At 44.3% G+C, this 12,618-nt stretch overlaps 2 protein-coding genes across 3 annotated transcripts in view; one reads left to right on the forward strand and one right to left on the reverse strand.

The window, feature by feature from the left end:
* Positions 1-12,618, forward strand: part of Dock1 (dedicator of cytokinesis 1) — a 488,224-nt gene that overhangs the window by 215,893 nt on the left and 259,713 nt on the right. The window lies entirely within an intron of this gene.
* The window catches only part of Insyn2a (inhibitory synaptic factor 2A), a 54,959-nt gene that overhangs the window by 5,015 nt on the left and 37,326 nt on the right, over positions 1-12,618 (reverse strand). The window contains exon 3 of the mRNA XM_055608816.1: positions 9,667-9,738. Within this exon, the coding sequence (XP_055464791.1) occupies positions 9,667-9,738 (72 nt within the window). The remainder of the gene's footprint in view (positions 1-9,666; positions 9,739-12,618) is intronic.

Raw genomic sequence — 12,618 nt, forward strand, 5'->3', positions numbered from 1 at the left:
TGGGTATGGCAGTAAGTTTCTTACTAATGCTCCTTCTCACCACTTCATGGGATGCTGCAGTGCTTCTCTGTTCCTATGAAGTTCCTGCAAAGCTTAGATTCTGCCACTTGATGTCTATACCTCAGCTTAAAGGAGTGCCTCACCTGAAGTCTTTTTCTGCTTCTCACTCTGAAGCAGGAAAGAGTTAAAAGCAGGTGAGTGTGGCTCCCAAGCTCTTGCTTGTTTTCTGAAGTGGAAACCCCCACACCTTTGATTTCTCCTGCCTGCCAATGCCCCATGGCTCCTTGAGCTTCAGATCCCTTGCCTCTGTTTTTAATTCTCTTTGAGTTAGATCACAGAGTCCCCGGTGCTAACTGTGACTCTGCGAGTCTTGCTCTGCCACTGTGGATAAATCACCTCACCTTGGGGACCTGCACTCCCTTGGCTGTGAAGTGGTGATAGAGAGTCTTCCACTCAGAGGGCAATTCCCAGGAGCCAGTGCACTGGCAGCATGGAGGAGCTCTTCTCCTGTGGCTTCGGATCTGATAAGGAATGCTTCTGAGTACAGTACCTAGTGAAGGTGACTGTTGTTTGAACTTCTAGCCATCAGCACCATGGGAAAGCACCAGCGCTGTCCAGAGGAAGCTGATGGTTAGGCAGGGACTGTTCTGGCCCATGCTCTCTTGTATGCTCGAGGAATCTAGAAAAGTCCTTTCTGTTTGGTCTCTGTTTATCTACATCCTTGGCCACCTCTCCAAGTGGTAGACGAAATAAAACCCAAAGGAGCCATTGTTTTTCTCTGAACATTTCACCACAGGGCATGTAAGGGGCACTCTCCATCTACTGAGTCCCAATATCACAGCTTTCTAAAGTCCATGCCTCTCTCTTCCCTCACATGGTTGGTGACCTCCATCCCTTCAAATGGCTGCACCACAGACCCCACACTCCTCCTTCCTCTCCACCTGCTAGGTCCAGTGGCTCCCCCCACCCAGCTCCCACATACTCTACCACCCCATTAAGGACCTTGGCATTTTCCTTTGGCCTTGGAATAGCTGGCTCTCTTTCTTTCTTGCTTGCTGCCACCTCAGGGTTGCCAGAGTCTCCACGGCCAAAATGGCAAACACCTTATCCTCATCCTGTCATCTGTCTAAATTGCGGTTGCTCTTCCCCTTTCCTTCAGTGGGTTTTCTGGATGAGCTAAGTCTGCCCACCCACAGGCCATGCACAATGCTCTGGCATGCCACCCTCTGGCCAAGTTCTCTTTACGTCTATCTGGTGGCAGTTGCTTTCTCTCAAGTCTGGGAACTCACGGAGGTGCACACCACACTGAAGCCATCTTTCACTGTGAATCAACCAGTGCTGGCCTCTCCGAGCACATCCTCTTTATTTACTGAGTCACAACAAACTGAACTGACCTGCATCCTCTCCTTCCAAGCTCACAGAGCTGCACTACCCAGCCTGTTTTCCATTTAATGTGCTTTCTGTTTGAAGAATTCTGGTTATTGTGTAGTATGTAATATGTATATCGTATATGGTTATGTTATATAGAGACCTATATAAGGATATGAATCTCACTCCAATGAAGTATTGGTAGTTTATAATTACTATTTTTTTTTTTTATTTTTAGATGTAGATCTCCTATCCCTCCCAGCACTATTTCATGCATTCTCTACCTGTTTATAGCAGCACTGTAAGGCTTCAACCACCAGAAGTAGTTGCCTCACCAGTAATATTCAATTACTGAGACTATAAAGATCTTTGCTATAACAAAGACATTATGATTATAGTTTTTAAAATTATCCAACTGCTGTAGCTACAAATTAAAATATATAGTATCCAAAGCCAGTTAGAGGGTGATATTTCCGAATGTGCCCTCTAACTGTTTCCTGCGCTGTGGGATGTGCTTCACCGAGGCCCCAGCCTCTTCACCTCACCTGCTGCACCACGCAGTGCCCAGGTCATGCCTAGGAGTGCCTAAGTGCGAGGGCAGCCTAGGCCAGGTTCACAGCCCTCAGGGAGCCCTGCTCTGGCCACAGGGCACAGAAGTAGGATCAAGTCATTTTGATAAGCTCTGCGTGTTATCAGTTCCCCACTCAGGCAGGAATGCAGGACTATGCAGTTGTCATATGAGAACTTAGCACACCTTAAGTCATAATCCTAGAAGATGCCAAGATCGTGCATTGTAATTAGAAGGTGTCAATGATTTATTAAATGTAGCCGGCCACACATCGCCATTCAAGCCTCAGTGACAAGCACAGTTTTCTATCTCTGGAGGTATAACTGCAGTGAACTTCAGAGAATGCAGAACCTTCACCCTGTAAAATCCATTCCAGTGTGCTTCCCCCTCTCCCCCAAGTACTAGGCCTTGGGTTATAACCATAGTCCTCTCCTCACTTGCCCTTATCGCTTTTGATGAACCTCCTCTGGTCAGACTGGTAGACTCCATCCTGGACACACCTCCGGGAGTGAGTAAAGCAGCATGCTTCTGAGTTCCAGGCAGGGCTCTGTTCCTCTAGAACAGAGGCTACAACCCAGGATCAGTCACACAGCAGTTTTTACACACAATGGTATTAGGTTAGGTTGTTCGTGGCTGCTGGCATCTTGGGGATGGTTTCATGTGCCTCCAGGTTGCTGTTTGAGGGCGACTGGCCAAAGGGAGAGGCTGCTGAGAGGGCCTGGGAACCACCACACCATAGAATCACTAGAATCTCCTCAGAGAATGTTTTGCAACCCCACTCAGAAATTAGGGGCATGTCTGAATCCTATATTTAGGCCCTAGAAAAATCCTCACATTCACCTAAAACTGCAGGGCACCTATATCCTTATAAAACTGGCAAACTTCCTCTTTCCTGGGTGCTAATTTGGACTTCAGAGAAAGGTTCCCTAACTTACATCCCTTGATTTAATCAAGGTGAGGGCAGTGGCTACTCTGTGCTCTTCTGCCCCTGAATGAAATGTAAGTCACTGCTTTGCCAACAAGATGTGGGGCTATGAGCAGTTTTCATTCTGCATGCCATTGTTAGTTTCAGTGTCTGCAGAGGGAAATCAGGGTGTTGTTGAAGGTCTTTAAAAATCTTTACATACTCAGGGAAAAGGGATAGTGTATTTTTAGACTCTGAAAGAATACTGAGAAACTGGATTATTAGCATTGGGAATTTTTCAAGGAGAATTTTGAGGCCTGTCAAAGCTATTCTTTCCCCCTGACTTAATTTATTTTATTAAAATTTTTTTTTCCTTTATACTGGAATAACATCATGTGAGGTATTGTTCAAGGATTCCGTTATGTCACTGTGTCCCATTCCCCACTTGAAGAGTGTGAATTAGAGCACTGAGATATATGTCAGACGGAAGGTGGATTTTTCCCACCTTGGCTCATGCTGCTAAAGAACTCAGTATGTACAGGCGGAGTAATTGAAGCGGTGCTGGAAAGGATATTTCCACTAGGAGATAATCGTTGGGTGACACAGGCTGCAGTGACGGTGCTGCTCCAAGTGGCTCTGGATGGCCTCAGATTGGCACTGGCTCTGCATACAAATGTGATTGCCTCTCTCTACAATAAGACTCCGTTAGCTGTATTGCTGCCCTTCTTCCTCACTCCAAGCAGCTCCTCTCTGCACAACCCTGGGGACCAGTAAAGAATCCTCCTCTCCTGTATATCTGGGTGTCTTTGCAACCATGCATTTTATATTCAGTGGTGTGTGGTAAATTAGTTGGGATGATATTAAAAAAAAAAATGCAGTCATGGTCTCTGTGTCCTTACCCTATCTAATTGCTTAAGGTGTTTCCTAAAATCTGACTATCATTCTGGGTAAGAACATGTATCCTCAGGGCACTTCCGACTTGAGACTCATATACTGGAAGGAAGTCCTCAGTTGCTCACATAGAGGTCACATGGAGATGCTCTGCTACCTGCCTGTTCCTAACTCTCCAGCAGAGGGAGTGCTAGAAAACACAGCTGTGCCACCTTCATACCCCCACTCCCCACTGCCTAGCATCCCTCCCTGGGGCCTTTTCTCCCCCTTGTCTACTCTGTGTGAGATGATGGAAGTGTGACGCCCTACAGGATAACTCACAAGCTTCCCTCTGGTGATATAACGAGGTCTGGGTGGGTGGCCAGGGCTTTCCCTTCCTTCCTGGTACCCTGCCCACTCACTCCTTAGTGAGTGATTTCTGGTGTCACCTGAGGCAGCTTTTATGGTGGCCTTGACACTATAGAAATGAAACATGAATGGGTAGGATCTTCCTGAAGTCTATCCTAACTCTGCTCAAGACTTCCTCTCGGGAAACAATACTCCCTAATTAATCCGAGTCACTATTATTATTATCTTTTACATCTCTGTGCTATCCCCCAACGCCTTTGAATCAAGCCTGGCTCACTGGTATTTTCATTAAAACATACACATTAGAATTCACCCCCGTTCCTTGCTCTGTTATTGCACTGTTATTTTATGAATTAACTAGTTCAGTGAAAGAGGGAAGGGGCGGATTTGCTAATGGTCTCTTTCATTATTCCCTTTGAAACCAAATCTGAACGCAAGGTGAAGTCACCAGAGGTGACATCAGATTAGTCTGACAATGGAGTTATCTGGAAAGGCTGGAGACAAAGACTTCACCGTTTATCCTTAAAACATCTCTAAACTAATTAAAGCATATTTTGACAGGAAGTAGGGATGATAAAGCAGAAAAGTTTTACTTAAAGGAAAGTCCAACTGGAATCTCTTTTAATCTTCTTTTGTGCAGAACCTCCCCTGCATTTGACTATCTCATCTGGTCCAGATCACAGTCAAAGGGGTGTCATCTTAGGGGAAAATGTGATCATGTCATCCTTCTCAACTTCTCTAGTTGTGAAGAGATAGAACCCTCTGGTGCTTGGCCTTTCAGAGCGCTAGTGAGTAATGGGAGCAACCATTGGTTACAGCTAGGTTTGCACATCCATTTGCCAACAGAGGGAAAGGATTTTTTTTTTTTTTCTCCCATGGTGAGGCATGTTTTATGACTGTCCACATATTCACCCTCAGTCACATGCTCTGCCTGATTTCAGGCCCTTTCTTGTTTTTGTGTTTGTAAATTGCTAGCTTCTTGGATTTCAGAATTGGAAAGGATCCTTTGTAATTCTGCAGGGCTTAAAAGGTGAATGGATACCCGCTACAAGAAAAGAGAGCAAAAGCAACTGGGCCCTGAACCTCAGGCATCCAGACCTGAGCAACTGGCTCTAATACACAATTGCTTTCAACCTTTGTGTGATACTACTTTCACTTCAAGCCTCTCTTTTTCTGAAAGTGCTTCAAGACCTTTTGTCCTTTTGGTATTTTTCTCAAGTCCTGTATATTTCTGTGGAAAAATTCTACTTCATAGTAAGATACACACTGCCAACCACAACAAAGGCATCCATGTATTACAAGACCATATCCATCCCAAAGCAGGTAGCCTGATCTTGAACTCAACACCCTTCCTGCCTCCTCAGCCAATCCCTACTAGAAACACAGGTGGTTTTTTGTTGTTGTTGTTGTTTTTCTGCTTTGTGAAGAAGACAGCTGGGTTTCCAGTGTTTAAATGCAAGACAGACAGGGTCAAGTTCATTGTCCTGCAGGGCTGGCTCTCTGTTTGCCAACAAGCAGAAATGACAACTGAAAATTTGGGCACATTGGCAGCTTTTATGGCCTTTGTGCACTTCAGATTCTAAGATAACCGCAGCCATGTAACATTTAAAATATCTCCCAGTTTGGAATCTGCTTTCATCTTCCCCAATCCCAGACATGCCCCTACCAGGGGAAGACTGAAATGTCAAAGTGGAGAGTCGTAGGTCCTCAACTCAAAGTCCTTCTCCTTGGTGCCAAAATCAAGCTTTGGACAGATTGTAAAGACTCTGACCTTGCTTGAGTTATGCTTTTTTCCTTTGCTCAGAGTGTTGTCATAGAGATAGTCAATTTCTGTCTCTCATGGTGTATTTTTGGTATTCAGATGGGACCCTTAGCTGATGTGCCTCATTAGCCCTTCCTTGGGTGATGTTGCTGACACCTACTCAAGGCCATTGCTGTTGAGTGGACAGGTCTCTCCCTCTCAGACCTTTTATTGTTCTGTAACTGTCTGCTGGCCAAAAATATGCTGTTATTTGTTCCTAGACTTGTTTATGCCCTTTATATTCATAATTGATATGAGTGATTTCAATATTGTGAAAATCAGCAAGTTATTCTTGTCTTTCAAAAGAGGGATGATATCAAATAAAACGCACAGAAAGAATAGGGTCAGCTCCAGTATACACACAGACTACATCTGTGTCTGTCACATGACATGGCTGCATTTTTAACACAGGAATGCAGCCATTATTCATAGAGGATAACATGAAACAGTTGTTGGCGCTGTCTACATTTAGAGGCTTCACTGCAAAAGACCCACAACACGATTTCAATGTTTATAATTTAAATTGAATAACATACACACATGCTGTATAGATAGGAGTTGCCGTGGTTTCCCCTAAGGCAGCGGTTTTCAGTTAATGGACATGGCCACATTTTTTCTTGTTTTAACATCTGTTCCTGTGAACCTCAAGAAACTTTTGAGACATTTCAGAGACCGAGTAACTGTTTTATGGTGTCATATACCTTTAATCCCAGCACTGAGGAGGCAGAGGCAAGTGGATCTCCTATTGTTTAAGGTCAGCCTGGTCTACATCATGAGTTCCATGAGATCCAGGGCTAGTGAGATCCTGCCTCGAATCCAAGCCAAACAAAGGGTGACAGGAACTAAGGGGGGAGTTGGATGAGCTTTGTGTGTTCTAGAACACTACTTACAAGAATCAGTGAAATAGGGATGTAAAGGATTGCAGAAACTCCAGCTGGACTGCTAACATGCAGAATGTTCCAGAATTTGCTTACTGAGCCCAAGTATCTTCTGTTTGCAACAGATCTTTGGAGTTAAAGTATGGTTTTTGTTGTTAATTGCCTTGAATGGAATAATTTTCAACTACTTTTACGGAATTCCGCTCCTCCTCCTTCACCTCATCCTCTGCTGATGTTTCTGTGTTGTTCTGTTCTGATGGACAGTCTGTGAGATAGTCGAAAGCCCCTTTTCTACTCTGTTTATGAAAATGCATCCCACCAAATCCTGCTGTCAAAGAAAAGTCTCTGGGTGTTGACAAACACTCACTGGTTTTTGCATTAGAATCAGAGGGATCTTCATGTCTCTGACTTTCTGGCACATTCTTCTAATGCCTGGACACTCACTGGTCTTTTGGATCAGAGACTGCTGGTTAATGTATTTGGATGCATGCAGAATGCTGGCTGAACCAATTCAACATGGTATCAACTCTACACTAATTCCCCCAAAAGACAAATCCTTATCCTTCTCCAACTCATTAAATTACTTTTAATATTACTTTTTATGTAAGTTGCCACTGGATTTAGAGCTAAATTTATTTACATTATTTTCAGTTATGTTGAACAGAGTCCTAATAAATTCTCTTTTCAATCACCCACAAAGTGTTAAGTGAGGCTGAACACACTCATCCCATGAACTTTCTGTAGAAATCTTTTCCATGTCAGTCTTGTCACATTGGAAGACTGGAGGAACTCTTGGCCTGGAAGCGTGCTGAACCCCAGGCAGGAATTGCCTAACACACACTTGCAGGCCATAGTTTTATTCATGTCATTAGTGAAAAATGGGGTATCCTGCTTAGAGCCCTTCACTGTTGAGTCAACGTTCTTATGCACAGTGTGGATGTAGTGCCAAGACCTCACCAGGCATGCTCATCAGAAAGGCACTCCCTCTGAGCTGAAACGTGGACCTTTGTGTGGGGGGCTTGATTTTTATCTTCACATTCACAGCAGCCAAGAACCATCAAGAGCTTCATGTCCTGGCCAGGGTTGCTGGGGCTTCCTGGCTTCGTGCCTGTGTCCACGCCTTAGCCTTTTACTTGTGCCTCTTACAAAACCATGGTGTAGGATATCCGTCCGCAATCCGCCTTTTCAACCCCAGCTCTACTGATGCTTTGGACTCAGTGACTTTTTCTTGGGCTTGGCTTCCTTATGTGTCGCAGGACATCAGCAGCATCTCTAGCTTCTTCCTACCCACCAGATTTCAGTCTTGCATGCCCAGCTGTGACCAATGAGTCCCTTCAGATTTGGCCCATTGTCCCGTGGGAGTCAGAACCATTGGGGCCATTCAGTACCTACATCCAGCTGTGGTTTCTTCTGTTAGCTCCCTGACAAAATTTCCATGTGACCCAGCTCTGCTTTTAAAGAACCGAGGTCCTTCTGGGATGCTCAGCTCGGGTTGTCACAACCGTATCTGTGTTCACCTCAGCACTGGAGGTGATGAATATGAGACTGAGTGGCCCAAAGCCTTCCTACACTATCTAGGATCACCCTCTTCATGTAGTGGTACTGACATTTGTTCACTTTTATTTTTTTTTTGGGGGGGGAGGGAGCAATGAGGCGCCTCTGTATTTTTAGGCATCTATAACTACTTAGTTACTACTGTTTTTTGATGATTTTTAAAGCTTACTAAAATTATTTTTTTTCCTACAGAAGATACACAGATAACCATGAGATGTAAGGAAAAAAATGCTAACTATCAGGAAATATAAATCAGAACTACAATGAGACACTGCCTTCATTCATAAAGACAACATCATTTTTAAATGTTGACCAGGATGCAGGGAAAGGAAGATGCTGTTGGTGGGAATGTGTGTGACCACAACCGCTATGGAGATGCTGTTGGTAGGAATATGGGCAACCACACTCGTTATGGAGTTGCTGTTGGTGGTTATGTGTGAGACCATAACCGCTTTAGAAAACCCAGTGAAATGTTCTCAGGAAACCAGAACTGCCACCATAAGGGATCCACCCTTACTCCTGGGTATACCCCCAATAGAAATGACATCACTGTATCTCAGAGATGACCACACTCACCACTGCACACTTCACACCAGCCAAGGCTGTGGTCCTTCTGGGCCCTTGACTTCAGTCTCCATGTTTAAAAATGAACTAAATCATAACACCTGCCACTGTGGTCACAGTTTGTAAAAATTTCACACACAAACCCCCCAAAGGAAAAAAAAAATACAGCAATTTCTGAAAGTTTTGACCATGCCTTAAATCTTAAAATTATTGTCAATGACCTAAGTATAACTTGCCTATTGAAAGTTTTGGATTTATTCTAGTGGGCTTCAATCACTACAAAGTTTAAATTAAAACAAAATGCATACAAACAGTTGTAGTTTCCTGAGAGGGGACCCTGCCATAGGGAAGGAGAGGACCAACACACTTTCTGAGTTCCTTGAAAATACCTGTATATGTGGTGTGAACAGAGCAGACCTCCCATTAATCCTAGCCCGTACAGTGTGAACTCAGGCCTTTGATCTATAACATCTGAAGGGCTTATATTTTACTGTTTTGCCAGAGCACAGTGCTGTGCTCAAGGCTATAGATTCCAAGGGAGCAAGCCATCAAAATGATACTTGCTCCTGATACCACAAAGGTGCATTTGCAAGATAAACATGTTCATGCTCTCCTTCATCCTGGGTTCATATACCTGGGGTTGGTGCTTGGGTCGAAGGATGGATGCTTAGACATAACCTAGAATTATGGTCAAGGATGGACCCAGCATGGGCCCCCAACAATTCTTGCATTTGGGAGTAAACATCATTGTCACTCAGAATAGCAAAGTGGGAAGAGAATGTGAACATACCTATAGATAATACATGCACTGTTCCTGCACGTGTCACAATTAGCTGTGTCTTGCCCCGTCCGATATGAAAGCCTACAAGATAAGAACAGGAGAGCATTACAATCGGTGGCTGGGGGTGGGGGGCCGCTCGCTGGCCTCACAGAGCAAAAGCCTCAATTCAGATGCCTTCCCGATGTGAGATGCTCATGATCACAGGAACTGATGCCTATGTGTTTTCCACTTTGCTCCTGTCTCTGCCTTTATGGTACCAGCCAGTACACGTCTACAGCCAAGATGTCACCAAAATTAAATTTAGAATGTGAACATACGCTCCTGGATGAAGTGTGTAATCTGATTGCAATAGAAGCATGAGGAGTAGGATGTTTAAAAATATCTTAATGTTTATTGTACTTAAAAAAAAAATCTTCCAGGAGAAAGCCATGGGTTTAGAGGCTGACAACTGCCTGGTTTTTAACCTACCACTTCCTGTCCTGCTAGAGCAGGGATTGACGTGTGTGGTCCCTGAGTCAAGTTCTAACCCCAGCCTCCATAACCAGTTTGTCTAGTATGCCCGGGATGGATTTTACATTGTTAAATGCTTGGAAAAGTATCCAGAAACTATTACCTATAACATGACTAAACCATGTATGTCTCCAAAGGGTTTCATTCTGATCATAAAGATTGTGATTTAATACATAGATGAATATTCATATAATTTCTCTGAGTCTGCCTTTTGGCCCATAAATCCTTGAGTATTTCCTTTGTGGGTCTGTAGAGAAAACAGCTGCTGTTGTCTGTGAATGTATCTCTCCCACTGTCAAGACTTCTGATGCATTCTCTGGCTGTGCTGTCTGCTAAGTAATGACCTTGTAAGGGGAACATGGCAGACTTCAGCTCACTCTGGAGACCAAGCAGATTTTTGAGGTGTGTGAGTGTGTGTGAGCATGTGTGTACAGGTGTGATTGTGACCCTCTCATAATAAAATAACTAACTCTCGAGTATTTTTTTGTATTGTATTGAAACTTGCTTTTGACGGGGAGGATTTTCTTAACTAGGTCAGGGTTGCCTAGAATATATTTGTCTTGGACCATTCAACCTCCAAAAACCTTGCATGTGGTGCTTCTGCTTGCTCCCAACTACTCCACCTTAGTTGGACTTTCTGCTCCTTCTAACACACGTGTGTACTTTATTCTAAATATTATTTGCACTGAGGGTCAAACATGAGCAACCAAATCTGTCTTGAGAGAACCGTCTCCATCTGGCTTGGTGTCCAATCACCTTGGGGTCATATTTGTATGGACAGCATAAGCCAGCAAGGTAACCATGTGTACATTGGCTGTGTCAACGCCAGCGTTCTGCGTTTGTGTCATCTTTTGCTGTGTACACTGTGTGCGTTTGCATTGTGAGTTTCAAATTGAAAATAACATTTGTTTCCTCATTTATATTTTGTGTTATGTAAACATCTGACAAAATCATTGACTGCTCAGTGCTGACATTGTCTCTGTGGACTCAGTAAATGCAGGCATGGCTTCAAGTTCAGTGCAGTTCAGTTTGGGGTAGTTTATTTGTTAATCAAGTGACTCTGTTCTGCTCCAAAGTCTTGCTGAACGTTTTCTGTGATGCGTTGCGTTTGAAAGAGAGTTAGAATCACAATATCGCTGCGTTTGTAGTGCCCCTCTGTTATACTGGGCAGCTTTGGACACTCCTATCTGACCTTTTCACCTGGGGCTCATGTGCTCCGCCTGCTCTTCCCCAGGCACATCAGGTTCTCATTCTTAGCTCTTTCCCCGGAGTGGCAAGCCCAAAGGATACACGCTGCCTCTTTGTCCCTTCCTAGCTAGAGCCCTTCTCCAACCTCTAGTGGATGCACAGGGCCATTCTCTCTTCAGTCTTCTCACTTGAGCTTGGCCCTCAGTGTGTTCTTGACCATAGCCCCTGCAGAGTGAGAAACTGTACCTGAGCCCACATCCCTGCTGAGACATCCTAGCAGTATATGTCTGTGCTGATGTGCTGTCAATCTTCAGGGCTGGGTTGTTCACAAGTGCTGCTATCCTAATGTGTATGAGCAATAGGGAAGCAATGGACCTAACAGTCACCCTTTCGTGCTAGTCACATCCAACCTCTAGATGCTTAAAGAAGGCTACTGTGGTCCCAACCACTGTTTGGGGCCACTCATTGGTACACTTCAAGCTCCCAGAACCTTCCTGCCCTAGACCTCACTACAACCTCATCCAGCATCACACCTCCAAGCCTCAAGGGTCTCACTTGTATTAGTGCCTGGAGTCTTCCAATTAATTATTCTCATTTTATAGAACAGAATGCAGCCACACTCCAGGCCCAGGAACTCATTATTCTTAGACCCTGGGCTTCTGATGCTCTGTGCTGCCTTGCCTCTATCCAGGGACTTGTGTTTTTCATTACATGTAATTGGCAGCTTGGGATAGTCAGCAAATCTGAAAACTGACAGGACAAAGGCTTCAGGTACCAGAGAGTCACAAGAGGATCCTCCTCCAGGATGGGAGAATGCTTTAGCAAGAAGCTGTCCCTTTCTGAGCTTTCCTTAGGAGGCTATGCTAATCACTTGTAAATCCCACACATTTCCCTCCCAGTCTATTAGCAAGTACCTACTGAGTCAGGCATGGCTGTGGCCATCCAGAAGCTATTTGCTATGATGTTAAGTGCTTGCCCTTGTGAAGTAGAAGCATGTGGTCAGCACGCGGGGAGGGTTGGATTGTCTCCTAGTGGTGGACAGTCACATTTCTTTTTTTTCTCAGTGGTATTTTTCATCAGCTTTCCCTATCTGTGACTTAAGTTCCAGACTTCATTACTTGTCAGAACCTCTCTTGGAGGGATCCTTCTGAATGTTAGGAATGGTTTCTTTAGTATCCTTTCTGTGGTTGTCATTTAAAGGAATCAGACAAGCCAGAGAGGGATTAACTTGTGGTAAAAAGTAAGATGTTGACCTGTGTTATG

The sequence above is a fragment of the Psammomys obesus genome, unplaced genomic scaffold (genome assembly GCF_907164565.1).
Source record: "Psammomys obesus unplaced genomic scaffold, mPsaObe1.curated_primary_1811, whole genome shotgun sequence".
NCBI classification, from domain to species: domain Eukaryota; kingdom Metazoa; phylum Chordata; class Mammalia; order Rodentia; family Muridae; genus Psammomys; species Psammomys obesus.